The following is a 21630-nucleotide window of genomic DNA, read 5'->3' on the forward strand; positions in this document are numbered from 1 at the left end:
TAAACCCCGTTTATCCAACCTAACTCACTGGGATAAAAGGGTTAGTGTGATACGATAGTAAGTCGAGACACGTGAACTTTGGATGCCGATTGCATGATATGGTGGAATTTAATTGGGCCACATCAGATATACCTAAATCATGTTTTAAAGTTGTTAGGTTGAGTGACACTGAATTGGATGCCGATTGCATGATATGGTGGAATTTAATTGGGCCACATCAGATATACCTAAATCATGTTTTAAAGTTGTTAGGTTGAGTGGCACTGAACTGGGTTCATCTCTAACAGATGCATGTGGTTCAATCAGATCATACCATGTGAAGGTAGGCACTTAACTAATCCATCTCTAACAACTGCACGTGGTTCAATAAAATCACACCATGTGAAGGTGGGCACTTAACTGGTCCATATCTGACAGCTGCGTGTGGTTTAATAAAATTACGCCATGTGGAGGTGGCCATGTCACGGGGGAATGTATGTCCACATATATTTTAGGTGCAATTTTGGAATCCGGTTGATATTTTGGATGTATAATAATTTTTCTTTCGGCGGATAGATAGAGCAGAGATGTTACACATGATACATGCTGGGCCCACAAAACTTGGGTGTTATATGCGTTGAGTAAAACAGGTGTTGTAGGCTATTTCGGTTCAAAAATGAGATACGTTATTTAATTGGAGAGGCCGGTTTCTCCGGATCGGCGTGGAATACCATATTCCAGAACGCACTGTTTGGGTCCCATTGTAATGTGTGCATCACATCCAATCCGTCCATCATGTAGGTATCCTTATGATCTCTTATTTTTCTAAATATCAAGCTAATCCAATACTCAGGTGGGCAACATTTTACAAAATCATGCCTAAAACCTTTAAATTAAATCATGTATTTATGGCCCACTTGATTTTGGAATTGCCCGTTTTAGGTGTCCACACATCCTAAAGTGGGGCTCATCACTCATCTTTTTAATCGACTGGATGGCATATACAAAACACGTTGGTCCCCACGCACAATCTAGAAGGTTTTAGTGCTGGTCCGCTTCATCTCAACTTTTCTCTAAGGTGTGACCCATCGCTATTTATGATCAACCTGATTTTTGAGACAGTGGGTAATATTAAAGGGGCTCACTTTATAGACGGATTGGATGTGAGGAGTACATCACATTGAGGAACTCTAAAGAGGTAAAAAATGATTAAGAGCCTGCTTTGGAACTTGTTTAAGATGCGTACGGACTTCCTACTTGGGGCCTAATACAGTAGTGATATATTCCATCCAACCTGTTCATCTAATGATGCTCACCATGATGAAAATAAAAAATAAAAAATTAGCCTAATCCAAAACCCAAGCCAAGGCAGAAATTGTGAACTTAGATATTCTAAGAGTTGTGGCCCACATGAGTGTATACTCTTGCTAAATTTTTGTATATTAGAACATTGTATTGAACATGATTGGGGTAAAATCATGTATCACATATGATATTTTCCATTCAAATATATTAGGTAATCTAGTAAATGGAAATCCATTGCTATTATAGCGTTGAGTAATCCTTTTCATCGTGCTATTCATGCTCTTCTGACTATTAATTCAAAAATATGGAAATATTAGATGAGTCATACTTCAAAAACCACACGTATCCATAAGAAACGAATAGTTAAAAGCAAAATAGTAAATTTCATGTGCTCACTCAAAGTCTTTTTTTTTTTTTTTTTTTTTTAAATATTTATTATTATTATTATTTTATTTATTTATTTAAGTGTAGCCACCCAATCTTACTATTATCCTGGTAGTGTATGCTTTTTGTTATGCTACACCCAAAGTTAATTTAGCAATTTGGATGGTTTAGATTGCGTTGGTATATATTGTCATGTGCTTCGTGAAAGATTCACTAATATTTTTTAAATGGTGGTGAGTTATTATAGAGTTTAATTTGTAAAAGGTAAGTCTTCCTGGTGAAACCATTAGATGATGACTATGATAGATGATCACATGTATTCAGTTTATAACTTATTGTTATAATTATTGCATGTGAAACTTTTATTAGCTATGCTTTTACGGGCTACGGCGAGGGATTCCTCTAATATCCTAGAAAAAGGTTAGTTTGGACACAATGGCCATTAGCCAAGGAAAATTGGTGTTTTATGGAGTTTAGTAACCTAAATTCCATAATCATGTACTAAAATTATATAATTCACAGAAAGTCAAATATTCATCATGTGTGTGGGAACTAATGACAAGTTTGGGTGAAAGTTCTCTACCACTAGTCTATCAATGCCTCACATAGGAGTGTGAGTGCTCAGATAAGGATTCTTATGCCTAAGCCAGTTAAGCAGTTACATTTGAGGATTGTATAGTCTCTGATCCATGAGGCTTATATCATTGGATTGGATTGACTTAATCATATACTAACTTATTTGACTGATTCTTAGACTAGAAAATGCTCGGAGACTGAGAGTTAAAGATTCTAGTTTTATTTATTTATTTATTATTAATACTTTCAATCAACCTATAAGTTTATATTAGTGACTGACGTATGTTGGTTGAATCCATACACTAAGGGTGTGTTTGGACAGGCACACTGGATGGAATTGGGTAGTACTACGGTGGATTGCACGCCTTTCAAGACGGTGTCAATGGATTACATGCAATCCCATTGGATTGCTGTATCCAGTGGCCCAGGTATGACGTGTTTGGACGGACAGATGGCAATCCAGTGATTGTGTTTGGATGGGCTGTTGGTTGGTGCTCCGTGGGACCCACCACAATGTATGTGTCTCATCCATGCCATCCATCTAATTTAACAGATCATTTTATGATCTGACAACAAAAATAAGTTATATCCCAATCTTAATGGACCACATTACAGGAAACATTATTGAATGAGCGTCGAACTTGAAAAAACAATTTGGGGCTATAAAAGTTTTGGATCAAGGTCATTTTTGTTTATTCCCTTCATCTGGGGCTGTACGACCTAATCAACCTATTGGATGTCAAAAAAACAGTACAGTGGGCCTTACAAGGATTTGAATGATGGATGTCCAATCAATATTGTTTTCATGTGGTGTGGTCCAACTGAAATGCATATACCTCTCATTTTTTGGATCAAGCCATAAAATGATCTGTAAAAATGGATGAACGGAAAGGATGAAACACATATATCATGGTTTCCAAAAAAATCCCTATTCAGCATTGAATCCTACAGGATTGCACCGTACGCCCAAAAAACCCCCACAATCCAGCGTCCAAATCCCTCACAATCCAGCGGATTTTCATCCAGCTGCAAATCCACCGCCTGTCCAAACAAACAACTGCTCAAACGCTGTGGGATTCGAGTACCCAATCCAACTTAATACGGGCTGCTCCAACGAACGCTGCCCATCCAAACACGCCCTAATGTAGTTAAAGTCCATGAGATTCATTGATTCACCTGAAAATTTATTAGTCTTATATCTTAGTGATAAGATTGTTCATCAAGTAATTTTCTAATTGGGCCCAACACTTCAAAAGTTTTAGATAATTAAGTAAATATTTTTAATCATTGATCTTCAACTTTCTATTGAGTAATGTGAAACTTGGTGGACAGCTTGATTCCAAGGACGACACAATACATGCCATGATATTAACCATGGAGTGAATCAGCTTCATTGAGATTGCAACAAACGTAACCAACCAAGATCCCTAATCCCACTACCTACTCCTCCAATGCCATCATTCCCGGTTGTACCATCAAAGTCAAGCTTAGTAAAGCCGTCCTTGGGAAGGTTCCATTTAATAAAATTTGTATAGCCTGCCCTAGTTCCAAGACCTGAGCAAGTCAGGTACGGTATGAGCCAATCAAACATGCTGGATTTTGAATGGGAATAGTGACTTCCAAATGGCCTAAAAATGATCTTTACCCGCCTTAATTAATATCATACCATATTACAAAGGACTCTCTAATGATACTTTGCCATGTGACGAAGACAGGCACAATGGAAGCGAATGGTTCCAGATGGTTATGTCAACTGGTTAGTGAAGAAAGTGGGTGAATACACGGATTCATTCTCATGTAAACAAGATTAGGTGGTTTGGTATGACAGTAACAGTTTTCTGAATTAGCCAATCTCTAGTCAAAATCTTCAGGTGAAGACCAAAAGACACAAGACACGGATTTAGAGGTTGTTGGATACTTCCAAATGAAAAATTGATCACCAGTTTGCAACGGGAGTAGCTTATGTGAGACCCCACACTCACCCAAGATAGTGTGGCTCTTACTGAGGGGCCCACCTAGATATATGTATTTTGCATCCACGCCGTCCAATATCCTTTATATATATATATATATATATATATATATATATATATTTTAGGGCATTATCCCAAAATTGAGGCAGATCCTATTATCAGGTGGACTATATCATAGGAAAGAGTTGTGATTGACATTAATGGGCCATAGAAGTTTTGGATCAAGATGATATTTTCCTTTTACCTTTATCCTGGCTTATGTGACCTTATTAACAGATTGGATGGAAAATAAACACTAAGGAAACATTAAGGTGCGCCCTGAGAAGTTTTTAATGGTTGGGCATTCAATCACCATTGTTTCCTAGACTATGGTCCACTTGAGATTTGGATCTTCTTTATTTTTTGGATAATGTACTAAAATGATCTTAAAAAAATAGATGGACCGCGTGGATACAAAATACATACATCAATGTGGGCCCCATATCAAGGGCCAAACTGTCTTAGGTGAATCCAGGGTCTCACCTAATCCACTCCTATGAGCAACCTATAGAACCAATGCCATGTAGTACATTTTCAGCAACAAAAAATCACTTGAGTAAAATTTATTTATTTTTCTTCCAGAAATTTTATAGTTAAAAATGCAATGCATGGCACTCAAACAGCCTCTAGTTCTCTTCCAAATGCATGTTCATTTATTTGAAAATCTATTGTCCTAATTTCCCATAAAAATCGATTATCTTAATTGTGCCATTAATTATGTAATTTAACGATAGCATTCAAGTGCCCACATCATATATTGTCCAATCATCCCATCCACATCATACGTTGTCCCATCATCCTATCCGTTTCGATTATAATATTGTAACCAATATCAGTATTGCACTACTCATTTGTATAATGGCCCACCATCTAGATGACCAAACTCGTTCATACCTTGTACCATTTGATCTTGAATTGCCCTCCATCCCACGCAATAGGTCTCTTCCTTAATATAATCATAGCACGCTGATATCTAGCATGCTGGTACAACATGCTGACGAAATAAACTATTGATAAAGCGAGGCTCATCTTAGATGGGCCACATTCCAAATATCATGTAGATGGGAAAGTCCTAGCTATGCATTTATTGGATTATTTTTTTCGCCGGTATGTGATTAAACTCTGGTATAAGCTTTTATTAGCTATTTTTCTAGTAACACAAGAGAATTAAAACTAGGGATAAGGACAAAATACCCCTCTCGTCGTATTTTCTGTGTGGACCGCCACCTTTTAATTTTTTATTTTATTCCACCAAACTCCTATTTTCATAAGTCTTCTTTAGGCGGATGAGGTTAGGTGAGATAGGGTGACGGCTTAGTGGGTGAGGCCTTGACAGTTAGGTCATCTTAATGTATGTGTTGTATATATATATATATATATATATATATATATATATATATATATATATTCATATTATCCATCTGTTTTTCCAGCTCATTTTGAGGGTGTCTAAAACAAAAAAATAGAGATCCAACTCTCAGCTGGACTGCATTGTATGGATTGAATTCCCATTATTAAAATCTTTTTGGAGCTGTAAAAGTTTTGGATAGGATGCCATCTCTGTTTTCACTTCATCCAGGCTAGTGTTATCTTATTAATAAGTTGAATAACAAACAAACATTAAAGGGTCTGAAGAAGTTTTCACTGGTGGGCTTTCAGTCTCTTTTCATGTGGTATTGTCTACCTGATATTTGGATCTAGTTTATTTTTTGGAACACGTCGTAAATGAATTAGCAAAATAGATGGATCAAGGTGGGTCCCTTTAACCGGTCAGGGCCCCACCCGGCCAGTTAAATGGGACTAACTAACGAACACGTCGTTTGAGTTGGAACGAAAACAAGAAGAGGCGGTGGTGATTTCTGGAAACGAGATGAGGGGGTTTTCGTCTTTTAAAAACTACTTGGGCGCCGTGGAATTCGGACACGGATTAACTCACAAAGTTATGTGGGACCCATCATGATGTACGTGTTGTATCCAAATCATTCATCAGAGATCATTTTAGCGCATGAGACAAAGAATGAGTCATATACAAAGCTTGAGTGGACCCACCACATAAAACAGTGGAGAGAGTGACACCCACCATTAAAAATTTTTAAAGACCACAAAAGTTTTCGATCAAGCTGAAATTTGTGTTTTCCCTTATTTTAGATCTCAGATAAACATCATAGTGGAGCTTATGAAGGTTTCAAGGCGTCACTCTTCCCACTGTTTTCTGTGGCGGGGTCCACTCCAGATTTTGATCTTACTCATTCTTTATCTCATGCCCAAAAATGATCTCTCCAAATGGATGGATGGTGTGGATACAAAACATACATCATGATGGGTCTCACATAGCTTGGTGACATCACTTCAGTAGTGAATCTCCCTACTCAGTATCTGATTGGTGTCCGTGGAATTCACCAAATGACCATGCCGTGGATTCCTTGGTGAACCTACCACCACCGATCTCTATGCTGTCAATACTATGTTGGGCACACGTAATGTATCATTTTATCCACGCCCTCCATTCATTTTGCGAGCTCATTTTAGACCACCATCTCAAAATTGAAGCACATCTAAAGCTGAAGTACCATCTACCATTGAAACCTTCGTGGGGCGATCAGTGATATTTATTTGTTATCCAACCTGTTCAAAAGGACTTTGACGAAGGGAAAACACAAATGTCAGCTTGATCCAAAACTTCCCTAACTTCCAAGAATTTTTCTACACATCATTATCCCCAATGCTAGCTTCTTATGGTATGGTCCACTTGAACTTTGGATGCTTCAATTTTGGGCTCATAGCCTAAGGTGATCTAGCAAAATGAATGGATGGTGTGGATAAAACAAGTACATCACGGTGGGCCTCACAGAGAGTACTGCCACCGCTAAAGAGGTGGGTGGTGGGCTGGGTCACCACGCAATCCATGTCCGAGATTCTTTTCCGTGTTGAATTGGATGGAAGTGCAATGTATTCGTGACATTCAACCCATCATCCATGCATGACCTCAAGCTACCTCCAGAATGAACTCTGCCGGATCCACAAATTCTGTGGCCAACAGTTTGTGAGTGGATGCCTACCGTTGATCTGAATAGGAAGTCTAATCTACAATCCAGGCTATTCATTTGGCCTGGATAAAAGGTTGTGGGCCAAAATCAGACGGTTTTGAAATTCAAGCAAGCCTAGCTGCAAATCAAGGGTGGAAGTTCCCTCTCATCTTGTTCCTTGTGCTATAGCCCTCACGAGCATTGGGTTATTTTATTTATTTTTATTTTTTTAATGCCTGGGCCTAACATAAACTCAACTACCTGATGGACAGGTTAGATATCATGCATACATCACGGGGGCCCCACATCTGCCTTGTACCACCTTATGGTACAGGTACTATTGTTGACACACCTTTTATTTTCCTCTCATGTACGGTCACATGTTTATTCAACATAGAACCTTGGTCAAATTTTCATTAATCGTCCATTTATTTAATATCGTGTGGACCACCTAATGAGCATGTTGCACGCTGAGTTGCACGTGATGAGCTGCTTGAATCTTGCTCATGTTGTCATCTGACATTAAAGTATTCAAAGCGCCCACAAAGTCTACTTGGCTAGGGCAGAGGGTCACGTCGGTCATTGTAAGACCCGCTTTAGGAGGTAGGGTCTACCTTTAGTAAGGCAGCGGATGGTGCTCTTTTCTGTGTATATAATCTTAACCATTTGATTAGTAGACCATAGATAGATTGAATGGTTAAGATCATTCGTGGCAACTTATGCTTGATCATGGCCCATATAATCTTAACCATTTTATAAGTAGACCATAGATAAATTGAATGGTTACGATCATTCGTGGCAACTCATGTTTGCTCATGGCCCATTTCTGTAAAGCCTGAATATATAACCCACGGCATAATTTATGGAAGTGGATTGCATGGTGAGTGGGTCAGTATGCGTACTGAGTAAACTGTACGGTCTATCCTGATTTATGTATTTTTGCACTCCATCTATTAATTTACCACAATTTTAGATCTTGATACAAAGAAATAAAGCATATTCAAAGCCCAAGTGGACCACACCACATGAAACCGTGAACATTGAATGTCTATTGTTTAAAAATTCCAAAGAGTCGTAACAGTTTTGGATGAAGCTGATATGTAGTTTTTTCGCTTCATCCATGTCTTTGTGATCTCATGGACAAATTGAACAAACAAAAATCACCTAGGGCCTTAGAAAGGTTTCAACTGTGGAAATCATTATTGTCATTGTTCCCTGAGTGGTGATCCACCTGAACTTTGAATATGCTTTAATTTTGGTTTCAGCCCCTAAAATGAGTTGAAAAAACAGGTGAACAGAGTTTACTCAGTAACTCAGTGCATTGCATTTGAGGGTAAATGGTAATTTGGAAGGAAAAATGATTTCCCATGTGAGATTTCAATTTAAAGTGAATTAACCTTTTATATAAAGGTAAAGTAAGGCTACTCTTTCTCCCTTCATTTTCTCTTTTCTCCTCTCTTTTGCCCTTCTATTCCTTTGGCTTAGACTTTAGGCTCTTTGTTTTTTTTTTCTCTTGCTTGGGTAGTGTAGGTCTGTGTATTCTCCTAGCCATGTTATATAGAGAAAAAAAAGAATGTCTTTATGTTTTTTGTAAGCTTCTCTTTAACCAAATAAATAGTTGTTAAAGGGTCGTTTGGCATCATAGATTTGAGGGGATTTTAAATCCTCCAGTATGTTTGGCACATAAAGTAACTGGGGGTTTCAAATCCAGGATGAAAGCTTGGAGTACATCTAAAATCCTTTCGAGAGTTGCATGTGTAATATGTGTCACTAGGATATTAATACACATTAGACACATGACCCACTGATGATATCTCAAAACAATTAGATTATCAATTGCATCACTATAATTACTTAAATGCGACGATCTGCACTATCCAAATATTGCCCATGTAAATAAATGGTTAAAAATCATTGGTTAGTCACTCGGATGTGATCTTGTGCTTGTGGCCCATCCTAGACTTGGAATTTCATCATTTTCGGGCAAAGTATATATTTAAATGGGCTTATTACAACCATTATATCAAATATTACATACACTAATTAGAAATATTAAAGTTAATTTAGTAATTAAATTCAAACCCATGTAAATACACTATACATAACTACTCTTTGGATTACAGGGATTCTGAATGCAAGGTGCCAAACACAACGAGAGGATTTTAAATCTAGGGGGTTCTTAATCCAGGCTCCTAAACAGGCCCTAAGGGTATGCTTCTCATAATACTAACGCAACTTCACCTAGGTTAGGGTCATTTAGGGGGTGTTTAGATGTTAAGTTGCTTAAGATAAGTTACTTATGCCACAAGTAACTCATCTTAGTTTCTACTCATTAGGAAAATAAGTATGTTTACCAAACAGGCCCTAAGGGTTTGCTTTTCATAATATTATTGCAACTTCACCTGGGTTAATGTCATTTAGGGGGCGTTTAGATCTTAAGTTGCTTAAGATAAGTTACTTATGCCACAAGTAACTTATCTTAGTTTCTACTCATTAGGAAAATAAGTATGTTTGATAAACAACATATTTATTAACTTCTTCTCTCTTTCATCTCTCCCAATGCCTCTCTTCAACAACTTACAAAAACTAGAAAAGCTAAAAAAATTAACGAAAGTGATTGAGTACTTTTAAGTAAAATAGTTAATTATAACTAATCATAAACCAAATTTACTTATTTGAAATAAGTCACTTATCTACTATTATACATAGAAAAAGCAACTTATTTGGAGGTATTGAAATGGGCCCTTAAAAAAAAAAGCTTTCGCTCAATTTTTTAAAAGCTTACGTTCAATCCCAACTAGCCGTAAATCCATAGTCATGTGTACTGTAAAATCCTTTTATGGAACATAGATTACATGGTGATGTTGCCACCACCAACATTTATGGTGTTAAGATTTTGTTTTTAAAATAAAAGTAATAAAAACTTTGAAATTTCGTTTCTCACCAAAAATAAATTTGAAATAGGCAAAGAAAAATTATTTTTGTTTAGTTCCACATCAAATGGAGTGGGAGAAAATTTTTGTTTATAAGTTTTTGAGTGTGGAGTATTCTTACTTGAAGAAATGGAGAGAAATGCTCGATACGCTAGGACACATGCACGTTCGGGCTCGAGCAAGAGTGTGAGGCTCGTATCCTAGCCCGTATTGTTCCATAAGCTTCCGTAGTCCTCCGGGTCGAATTCCGGCGACCTGTGATCTGTTATCGGCGTTTGTGCGTAATCATGAGTCGTGTTAAGTATATCAGAGTCGGCTCGATCTGAGACTTGTACCCCTTGTGACCGCACCATCGCCGCGTATTACGTGCTGAGGCGATACCCGAGCCAAGAGATGTGGGGCCACGTTCAGTTCAAGAAAATGCTGCGCATTTGCAAACCCAAGAGAACATCACATCAATCCCATCAATCAAGTATACATCATGTCAAGTACAAGCAAACCCTCAAAGTCAACTCTTTCTCTTACATACCCTTACATGTCAAGTACAAATCACTCACCTTTTCACCCATCACACCCATCCCTCTCTCCTTACACCTCTTTTCTCTCTCATTTCCCTTCTCCATTAGCAAGCTTAGATGTCCATGGCTTCCATGGGAGAGAAGCTAGTATGACCCACTCCCTACCACCCGAATCCAACCCGTCAAAGCCGATCTCAACCATTAGATCAACCCCCTTGAAGCTCTAAAGCTTATAGGCGGAAGGAGGAAGGAACGAAAATTCGAGGTGGGTGATTTTTAGTTTGATTTGGTGATTTGATGGCTGACTTGTGGTGGGACCCATCTTGATGTATGATTTGTATCAAAGAGGGACCCATAGTGGCGGGATCCTTCCATTACTCCGATCTCTCTCTCTCTCTCTCTCTCTCTCTCTCTCTCTCTCTCCCTGGTTGTTAACCCACCTAGGGGCAATTCAGATCGTTTAGCAGGTGGGACGACCTTGTTGCCCACCCTGCTGGATTGATCGTTCAGATGGGTAGTCTGAATGGAGGGAAAACACGAATATAAGCTTGATTCAAAACCCTGGTGGACCCCACCTTGATGTACGCGATCCCCATACACACCGTCCGTCCAGTGGAGATGCCAGGCCACGTTGGACGCTGTCCAGATGGGTCAGGTGCTGCTGGATGGTTTGCTGTCCAGTAGCAGGCCTAGCCAGTAGTTTAAAAATTATATAAATATATATAATATATTATAATTTAATATATAATATATACACACATATAATATTATGGTGGGCCCCACGTGGGACCTACCTACCTAAAAGCCTATTGGCTGGTTCACCATATCAGCTATATAGCTGCTGATTTAACGTCAGCAGCTTTGAGGGTTTGATCGTGAGGTATGTGTTATAATCCAAACCGTCCACTCTCGTGAACCCCACGTTGATGTGTGTATTTTAGATCCACCCCGTCCATGCATGGGACGTGGGGCCCACCTTGTTGCTGCCACGTGTGGCCTACTATGATGCATGTATGGGTATATCCAGCTGTCCATCTGTTTTGCCATGTGGGACGCACCTATGATGTATGTGTTTTAGCACCAGCTGGACGGTGGGGCCCACATTAATAGATGTGCTTTATCCTGGCCGTCCACCTACAGCTACGTGGGACCCACCTTGAAGACATGTTGCCTTTAGCACGTGGGACCTACCTTGAAGATGGGTTACCTCCAGCACGTGCAACTGTTATTGTATTGGTCGGTGTATAACATCTATATAGCTGCTATATTGACGTCACTAAGCTCCGTGGAACCCATTGATGTATGTATTGTATTCCACACCATCCAGATGGCTAGACGGTGGGACCCACCATTGATGTATTTATTCTATATCCACGCTGTTTATCAGGCGGACCACGCTACAAACAGTAGGAGATTGAACACCTACCATTGAAACCCTTTTGGGAATGCAGAAGTTTTGGATTTATATGAAATTTGTTTTTCCTCTTAGTTCAGGCCTTTGTAACCTTATGAACAGATTGGATAGAAAATAAACGTCATGGTGGGCCCTGGAAATTTTAAGCAGCGGAATACATTATCACCACTGTCATTTGTGGTATGGTCTAGATGATTTTCCAATCATCATCTCCGCCACTATTTAGGATGTGGTTCGAATAATCTTTCGATATGATTCATTTTTGGAAAGTATTAGGCCCACTTGATGTGTATGAGGCCCATGTACAGGGCTCATCTGTTATGTATATTAAGCCCATGTGTAGGGCCCACCTGCCTTGTATTTAAGGCCCATGTAATAGGGCCCACCTGCCTTGTATTGAAGGCCCATATGATGAGGCCCACCTGCTTGAATCTGAGGCCCATGAGCAGGGCCCACCTGTTATGTATATGGGGCCCATTGGTGCGACCCGTTAATGCGGGCCACTTAATGTATATGAGGCCTGATGTGATGTATTTATAGCCCATGTGCAAAGGCCTACTATGATTCATTTGAGACCCATTATTGTGGCCCGTGATGATGTATATTAGGCCTGTGTTAGAGGCCCATTGCGATGTATATTAGATTCGTGTGAGCGGCCTATTGTAATGTATATGTGGCCCATATGATGCGGCACACTTAATATATGAGAGGCCCATGAAATGTGGCCCATTGTGATGCATATGCCGCTTGTATTTGAGGCCCATTGTGATGTGTATTCGGCTCATATTTATAGCCCAATGTGTTGTATATGCGGCCCATGAGTGACGCCCATAATGATGTGTATTAGGTCCTTATATGAGATCATGGGCCCACGATATGTTTGGCTCTTTGTGGGCCACTCCTTGGGAGTAATGATGGTTAAATGTCCACATTGATGGGCGATGATGGTTAAATATTCACATTGTGAGCTTTCCTTAGGCCGATTATCGATGCTGATTATCAGTGCTGGTTGTCGATACCGATTATAAGTATAGCATCATGATACATGCCCATACGCATCATCTACATGTTTATTATGAGATGCGGTTGTATGTTATTGGGTAGGTTGTTATGAGACTCTCTGATAGGAGGAAATTGTCTCACATGAGTGCACGGTATGCACAAGATTGATGCATAACTGGATTGAATGACTCATGCATCTTGCATTGTGTGTTGTGATTACTGAACGCCCTAGCGACATTAGGACCATACCCTCCACAGTCATATCGTGGATGGCCAGATAGGACACTGAAAATTTGTTACTAGCATCGGACAGTCATAGATAGCCCTGAGTGAAAATTCTCAAATCCTCTTAGTACCAGAGGACGCTCCAATGTCGAGACCGAGGGGATATATATGAGCACATGAGGGCCGTATACCAGTAGATTGCGTCTCCCACTTTGTTGTGGTAGGTTGGAAGGGGGTGTGGCCTTACCCGCCTGAGGGAGTATGTAATGCTAGGTTAAATCTGACCAGCTTAAGGAATGAGTCCGCTATCAACGAGCCGGGCCCGATATTGGCAGGTGAATAGTGAGGTCTCTTCCACTTACTAGTTGTGCGCTTGATGGAGCGACAGGTGGCGTAGAGTGTACTAGACTTCGGTGATGATCCCAGAGATGTGCAGTACTGATTTGTGGAGCAGGAGTTGCATACTCAGCATTATATTCATTCACTCATCATTCACTATCCACTCGGGCTGGTAGTGTGCAACTATTTGTTACGTGTACATTTGCAATGGCCAGAATTTTGGTTAAGGTGTGCGACTAACCTGAGATTAGGAGCTTACCACATTGAGTCTATCTATCCAAATTTAGGAATGGGATTGGTTTGAATAGAAGTCCTTTGTGATAGGCCACATAGCTTACGATACCACGTACTATCATCCCGACTTCACACTGCAGCTTAGTCATTTCATTCGCACCGTATATTGCATTATATCCACGACATATGGTATATTGGTTTGCTATGTCTTTTCATCCTATATCCTGAATAAGGTTCAGTATATGATATTTGGCTCATTATGATCTGCATTACGTACTCTGAAATTGTATGACCCGTGGATTTGCCAGTATTTTCCTCTTACTTTGATATCGTATGATTCATGATCTTAACAGTATTTCCGACATTGTATGATTATGGCATTGTATTGAATACTTTACACTTATTTTGTGCCCACACTTTCACCACCCTCTAAGCTTTGTATAAGCTTATGCACGATAGATACATGCGTATGGCATTAGGTTACAGCAGCATGGAGCTTAGAGCATGTAGTTGACTTCTGGAGCTTTGATTTTGATATATGTATTTCCCTTTCAGTATTGTATTTAAATGTTTATATTAATGGATATGTGATGATGATGTTGCCTTTGTGATTTGAGTATATTTGTGGTTATGCTTATTACGAATCAAAATCATGTTTGAAATCCTCCTTGTACAATACTAGGATCGGAACCTGGTGTATGGGTGCTGGGAGCCGAGAATGAAGTAATACAATGAGGTAATACGGAGGCTGTTGGCGCCAGATTCGGCGATCGAGAATTTTATGAGCCCAGTTTTCGAGTTTGGGGTGTGATAACAGTGTGGACAGTATGCCTATAGTAGCGCTAGTTGGTATACTTCACACATAGGTATCGTGTTGCAAAGTTCACCTGACTTTATAGGCCACTAGAAACGACATTTAATGATCCAACGGTTAGATCGTTGATCTAATGATCTAAAACGTTCAGAATTTAGTACCAATGGTCAAAAACATTTCACAAATGTTTTGAACCATTGATGACCGCCTGATAATGGTCTACACCTCAGATGCTATATAAATTGGACCCTCCAAGTCCAGAATCATCTAAGTCTAACAAATTTAATCTGCTGAACGTGAGACCTTAAAAAATACCTGTCTTATCTCAGAAGCAATTCACCTGTGACCTACCAACGATCTTAATTCAATAGAGAATTCGGCGAATTAAACTCTAAGGGTCTGTTTGGATACGCGTTTTGGGATGTATTGTATCGTATTAAAAGTTATGATTTGACGTTTACCGTATTTGGATTGGAGTGAATAGGAGTTGAATCCCACGCGTGTGAATACAAACTCCAACCAAATTTTCGAACCGACGGTAGAGTATTGTCAGTGGGTTCTGCTGTCGTCAATACTTCGTATTCATTGCACTATATTCGGCAGCGGATGAAAGTTTAAAATTTGTACGATTACTAGATATCTGGTACCTATGCAGTGTAAGATCAGGACCATTCATTTGGTACATTTCAACGTGAAAATCATCTGGGCTAGAAATTAGAAAGTTCCATACGTCAAACAGGCCACCCGACCCAATTAAGATTGTACAATACGCAGACATAATACGTCTTATCCAAACATTAATCTGTATAACGTATTGTATACTATGCCAGACAATACCTCATATCCAAACATTGATTAATATCTGATTGATTTGGATGTATTCTGAAAACCGTCCAATGTATACATGAACAACACCCATATACAATACAATACAATACTATACACGAATGCAAACAGGCCATAAGGACAACGTATTACATACGTAATTTCAATCTAGTATTAATTTTATTTTATCTTTTAGTTTTCAATATTATTTGTGAAATATTTTCCATCACATGGTAACCCAATGTTGTGGAATTTGATTATGCCATGTGCTATTGTAAAAAATGAGGCCCGTTGGCCCAACTTAACAAAGTTTGGTATCCCTAATGATGGGGACTATAGGGGGCCTACTATGAAGTGTGTTTTATCCATGACGTCTAACCTGCCGCTCATTTTAGTGCATACACCCAAAATTGAAGTATATCTAAAGCTCAGGTGGCCCCTATGAGGTTTTGAACAGTAGCCATTTAATCCTCAGTGTTTCATGTGGTGTGGTTCGCTTGAGCTTTGGATATCTTTCAATTTTGAGCTCATATCCTAAAAGAAGCTGATAAAACAGATGGACAGCCTAGATAAAACACATACACTTACAAAATGGCTTCTTATCACCAATTCCTGTCTCCTTATTGTCCTGCCCTAGCTAGGATGGATAACACTCTATCTTAGCAAAGGCGCCGCACAGTGAGGTTTGAGCGCCCAATATTTAAAACTTCTTGGGAGCTGCGGAAGATTGGATCAAGTATATATTTTTAATTTCACTTCAACCAGATCTAATAACCTATGAACAGGTTCGAGGCAAACAAACATCAACGTGCGCCTTCGCAAGGTTTCAACGGTAGGAGTCATTATCACCCTTGCTTCCCGTCCCATGTTTCACCTGAGCGTTGGATCCACTCTTTTTTTAGATCATGCTCTAAAATAATCTATTATGTTGAATATGCTCCTCTTTTTTATTTTTATTTTTACATACTTTTAAAATAATTGTTAAGATGGATGAACGGTGTGGATAAAATAAGTATAGTTCTAGTTCGGCCGGCCCACAAAGACAGTACGTGGACCGAGTCCGTCAGGCGGAGTCAAGTTGCAGTCCCGCGTTCCCCTTTGCGGCAGTGGGATATAATCATCGCCGTAGAGGCTGAATAGCGGTATATACATCTCTCTCAAGACACGTGGCATGCATCGACAGTGTCCAACCACATACTGGTCCAAGTACAGATAAGTCAATCCTATCCATTACTTTCGCCACTTCTGATCACTGCATATTTGACCGTTAGCTGGTTTTGTTTTCCACCGTCCTTTAATAGCCACGGATCAGATGGACAGTATTGCCTAATAGATTCAATTTTTGAGATATCAACCATCCATTCTAGGGGTCTAGATATGGATGGACCCGATTTTCACATATCCCTCCTACGCGTACCGTAGAGAGCGGGCTCTACCGTATTTCGGTTCTCCTACGCAACTCAAAACAACAGATAAGACTTCATAAGGCAACAAAAACTCCCTCGTTCGGCTCGGCTCAAAGCCGTCAAGCTCTAGCCAGCATTTGATAACTAAAACCCTTAAAAGATTAGAAAATTACAACGACTTTTCGTCCTTTTCTCTACTCTCTCGATTTCTGCAGTAATCTCGCGAAGGCTACTCGAGCATACAAATCTGACAGCGTGGCGGTCTCCTGCGTGATCTTGTCCGTTCATCAGGTCAGTCCACCCAAGAGCCTTTACATTAATGGTCAAGCGAGCCAAAAGTAAGTATAAAAGTTAGATCAATTAAAAGTGACGCCCAACCCACATCCTTTGTACACTACGTGATAAGCATGATTGCCTGATTCAAGATCTATTGTACAAAAATCCAGATGCCTTCTGATGAACCGTCCAGATATCATATACGTATACCCCAGTGGCAGAAAACTATACATACTCGTATAAGTAGAATTGCATACTTCCCCTTACGTGGCATTTTCACTTTCTTACTTAAAGAGTAGTTCTCAAGTCCAACCGACTGGACCATAAATTACTGTCCATCAGCTCATAAATATAATTTTTCTCATATTTGAAAAATCTAACCTGTCCAATGGTTGGCCACACTATGGGAATGACCCTATGCTAAAATCAGCATGATCCATTAAAAACATTAGCCATATCATATAAAGCAATAAATAACCGCCGATGAGTTTTTTTACAAAATAAAAATATGGCCCATATAATCAGTGGATCAATCTTGTTTTTCCAAATACTAATAATAAATACTAGTTTAAACATATTGGACGGTTTGGATTTTCATATTGGAAAGGATTTAGAAGATATCCTTCAATGGACGGTGACCTATAGTCCAACCGGTTGTACTTGCGATATCGTCCTCCCCAAACGCCCCTTGCTCGTTCTTCCCTGCCATCTCAACAACCACCTCTTCACCAAACCCCGCTCTCTCTCTCTCTCTCTCTCTCTCTCTCTCTCTCTCTCTCTCTCTCTCCACCCTTTATAAATAGCTTCCACATCCTTCCTCCATTCTCAGGGCATTTTCTCAAAAGCTCTGTCTTTCTCTCTTTCATCCTCAAATATAAAGGAAGAAAAGAAGAGAGGCAAAAGAGAAAATGGCTCTTACAACCACCTCATCCCTCTCCACCAAATCCCCTCTCCAATCCCAACCATCCATCTTCCCTTCTTCTTCCAAGACCCACCAACATTCTCTTCCTCTCCTCCCCACCAGAACCCCCAAACCCATCTCAGCCGTCCACGCCGCTGATCCCACCAAGAACCCCGTCGTCGTCGACAAGCCCTCCAAGGCCTCATCATCACCATCATTGTCGTCGCCTTCCAAGACTGTTCCAAGCAAATGGGCGGTCGATAGCTGGAAATCAAAGAAGGCCCTGCAACTCCCGGAATACCCGAATGAGCAAGATCTCGAGGCCGTCCTCAAGACCATTGAGACCTTCCCTCCTATCGTCTTCGCAGGCGAGGCCCGCCATCTGGAGGAACGTCTTGCTGATGCCGCCATGGGGAAGGCTTTCCTCCTCCAGGGCGGAGACTGCGCCGAGAGCTTCAAGGAATTCAATGCCAACAACATCAGGGATACCTTCAGAATCCTACTCCAGATGGGAGTGGTTCTCATGTTCGGTGGACAAATGCCTGTTGTCAAGGTATTTTCAGTTCTCTTGATTCCCATCAATGCAAAATTCCAATTTGAATTTTGGGTTTTTCATTTTCTTTGAAATTGCAATTGAATTTTGGATTTTTTTTTTTTTTCTCAGGTGGGTCGGATGGCAGGACAATTCGCAAAGCCAAGATCGGAATCGTTCGAGGAAAAGAACGGCGTGAAGCTTCCAAGTTACAGAGGAGACAATGTCAATGGAGATGCCTTTAATGAGAAGTCAAGAATTCCGGACCCACAGAGGATGATCCGTGCCTACTGCCAGTCCGCTGCTACTCTTAATCTCCTGAGGGCCTTCGCCACGGGAGGCTATGCTGCCATGCAGAGAGTCACACAATGGAATCTTGATTTTACAGAGCAGAGCGAACAGGGTGATAGGTAGGTGTTGAATCTTTGGTTCTTTCTTTCTTTCTTTCTTCGTTGTTGTTTTTTGACTCGGTGACTCGGACTGAGTTGACTCGTATCTCAACCTGGATGTTGATGGAAACAGGTACAGGGAGTTGGCTCATCGAGTCGATGAGGCATTGGGGTTCATGGCTGCTGCAGGGCTCACTGACGACCACCCAATTACAACGACCACTGAGTTCTGGACGTCGCACGAGTGCCTGCTCTTACCATATGAGCAGTCACTTACGAGGGAGGATTCCACATCCGGGCTTTACTATGATTGCTCTGCTCACATGCTGTGGGTCGGGGAGCGGACCCGGCAGCTCGATGGTTCACACGTCGAGTTCCTTAAAGGTGTTGCGAATCCGCTCGGCATCAAGGTAAATACATACATGCATACATTCATTGCTCTGTATTCTGTTGAATGTGATCGTGTAATTGAATTGTATGGCTTGAACGGATGGGATTTGATGTGTCAAATGCAGGTGAGCGATAAGATGGATCCAAAGGAGCTGGTGAAGCTGATTGAGATCTTGAATCCTGCTAACAAGGCCGGGAGGATAACGATAATCACGAGGATGGGGGCTGAGAACATGAGGGTGAAGCTTCCTCATCTGATTAGAGCGGTCCGCCAGTCCGGGCAGATAGTCACTTGGGTCAGTGACCCTATGCATGGAAACACCATCAAGGCTCCTTGTGGTCTCAAAACTCGCCCTTTTGACTCAATCAGGGTATGATTCTACTCTGTTCATGCTTCCAATTTTAAGAACTTAGTTATCTAATTAATGTTGGTTTTAGTTCGGCAAGTAGCTCTCTATAGCTGATGAAACATCATGCATAAAATCCATGGTTTTAAGATTTGGATGAGTCTGATGTGACGTGTCGGAGGCACTACCCAATATGGTTTGATACCACAAGAACCACAAGTCGCCATCACCCCTTACTACCTGAGTGGGGTGATACAACCCCCTAGGCGAATTGGACATTTCATGGGCACACACCATGGATCAGATCTATATGCTTAAACTGTATGCTGAGGCATATTCCCTTTGTAGAAAAAAAAAAAGTTCTTTACTAGATAGAGACAATTTTACTCATGCAATTAGTTGAAATAGTAGTGAACTTTACGATTTAAAATGAGGGATATGTAAAATATGTGAGGTTATTTATGTTATAGTAAAATTCTCCATGCAACCTACAGTTCTGATTTTATCTGCTACTCATATGAGATTTTAGCTCTTCATGGTCATTCTTGGCATTTTGTTTTCTCATCCTCTTGGATGATCCTATTACAAAACCAGAAGTATCGGATGTTACCCGACGGTCCCACACCAAGTCTAGCGACTAGGTCGGGTGAGCTTGTTCAAATATTGCAGACTATCACACCCCTAGTCTAGCGACTAGGTCGGGTGAGCTTGTTCAAATTTGCAGATTTTACATATTCAAAGGAGACGGTGGTTCAGCAGTTGGGGATATTATTTTCATATTCAGATAAGAAGAAACATGGCTTATTTTCCAAAAAAGTGAGTTCTTCCATCAGATTTTCTAGGTCAGAATACCCCCGGAAGGCCATGAAATTATCTCTGTTCTTCGTGTAGACCACAATGATTGGAGAAACATGAAACAGGCATTGCAGCTATAATGGCGCCTGTCTGGCAAAAACCAGAGAAAGTGGTTTTTGGGGTGTCAACCAAACAGGCCCTTGGTGTTTGATGTGTTTTATTTATTTATTTCTTAGTTAGGTTGGTAGTCAGTAGTTCTTTTATCTTAATGCATATAAGAGATCCTAGAATGCTCTCATCTTAATTATGTTTGTTTTCAATTTACTCAACATAGATTTATGTCAACATACAACAAAACATTGAATGATTCTACGACATTATACATCCATTGTATCCAATTTCTAGTCTATGGCAGTCCTCATTCAAACTGATGTATTTTAACACTAATGCTGTATCCATCACCAGAATGAGGTGCGAGCCTTCTTCGACGTGCACGAACAAGAAGGGAGCCATCCGGGTGGCGTCCATCTTGAAATGACAGGCCAGAACGTGACAGAGTGCATCGGAGGGTCACGGACTGTGACCTTTGATGACCTGAGCTCGCGATACCATACCCACTGTGACCCAAGGCTGAATGCATCCCAGTCTCTGGAGCTCGCATTCATCATCGCGGAACGGCTGAGGAAGAGGAGGATCGGATCGCAGCAGGCAGGCCAGCACCTTGCAATGGGCCCCCTGGCCTCATTGGGGCTGTGAATTAAGAAGGGTGTTGGTGGGCTTGTGGGTGTACTCATCATAATTAGTGCTTTTTTAATACTTAAATCTTATCTTCGTTGGGTGCTTTAATTTATGTATGTATACGTGAACACATGCGTTTGGAACTTACAGAGGTAGAATAAAAGGCAAAGGTTACCTTCATTTTAGGCATTTGGTATTTGAGTGTTTGGTGGGTCTTTTGGGATTTAAAAATATTGAAATGTCTTGTGCTTGGTGGCCTACTGGTTCGAC

The 21630-nt window shown here is 40.4% G+C and overlaps 1 protein-coding gene across 1 annotated transcript; it reads left to right on the top strand.

Annotated features, from left to right (window-relative positions):
* Positions 1–18057: 18057 nt before the first annotated feature.
* Positions 18058–21540, top strand: LOC131242322 (phospho-2-dehydro-3-deoxyheptonate aldolase 1, chloroplastic-like). Its single transcript, XM_058240896.1, has 5 exons — positions 18058–18722; positions 18834–19111; positions 19224–19500; positions 19606–19851; positions 21088–21540. The coding sequence occupies exons 1-5, from the start codon at positions 18177–18179 to the stop codon at positions 21376–21378; spliced, it is 1638 nt and encodes a 545-aa protein (XP_058096879.1). The 5' UTR covers positions 18058–18176; the 3' UTR covers positions 21379–21540.
* Positions 21541–21630: the final 90 nt, after the last annotated feature.

The sequence above is a fragment of the Magnolia sinica genome, chromosome 4 (genome assembly GCF_029962835.1).
Source record: "Magnolia sinica isolate HGM2019 chromosome 4, MsV1, whole genome shotgun sequence".
Classification (NCBI taxonomy): domain Eukaryota; kingdom Viridiplantae; phylum Streptophyta; class Magnoliopsida; order Magnoliales; family Magnoliaceae; genus Magnolia; species Magnolia sinica.

Bases quoted from the DNA above. Each gene is read 5' to 3' on its own strand.
- LOC131242322 (XM_058240896.1), top strand. From the start codon at position 18,177: ATGGCTCTTACAACCACCTCATCCCTCTCCACCAAATCCCCTCTCCAA. The intron at 19,112-19,223 runs GTAGGTGTTGAA...TGATGGAAACAG, and splicing joins CAGAGCGAACAGGGTGATAG to GTACAGGGAGTTGGCTCATC. The intron at 19,501-19,605 runs GTAAATACATAC...TGTCAAATGCAG, and splicing joins CGAATCCGCTCGGCATCAAG to GTGAGCGATAAGATGGATCC.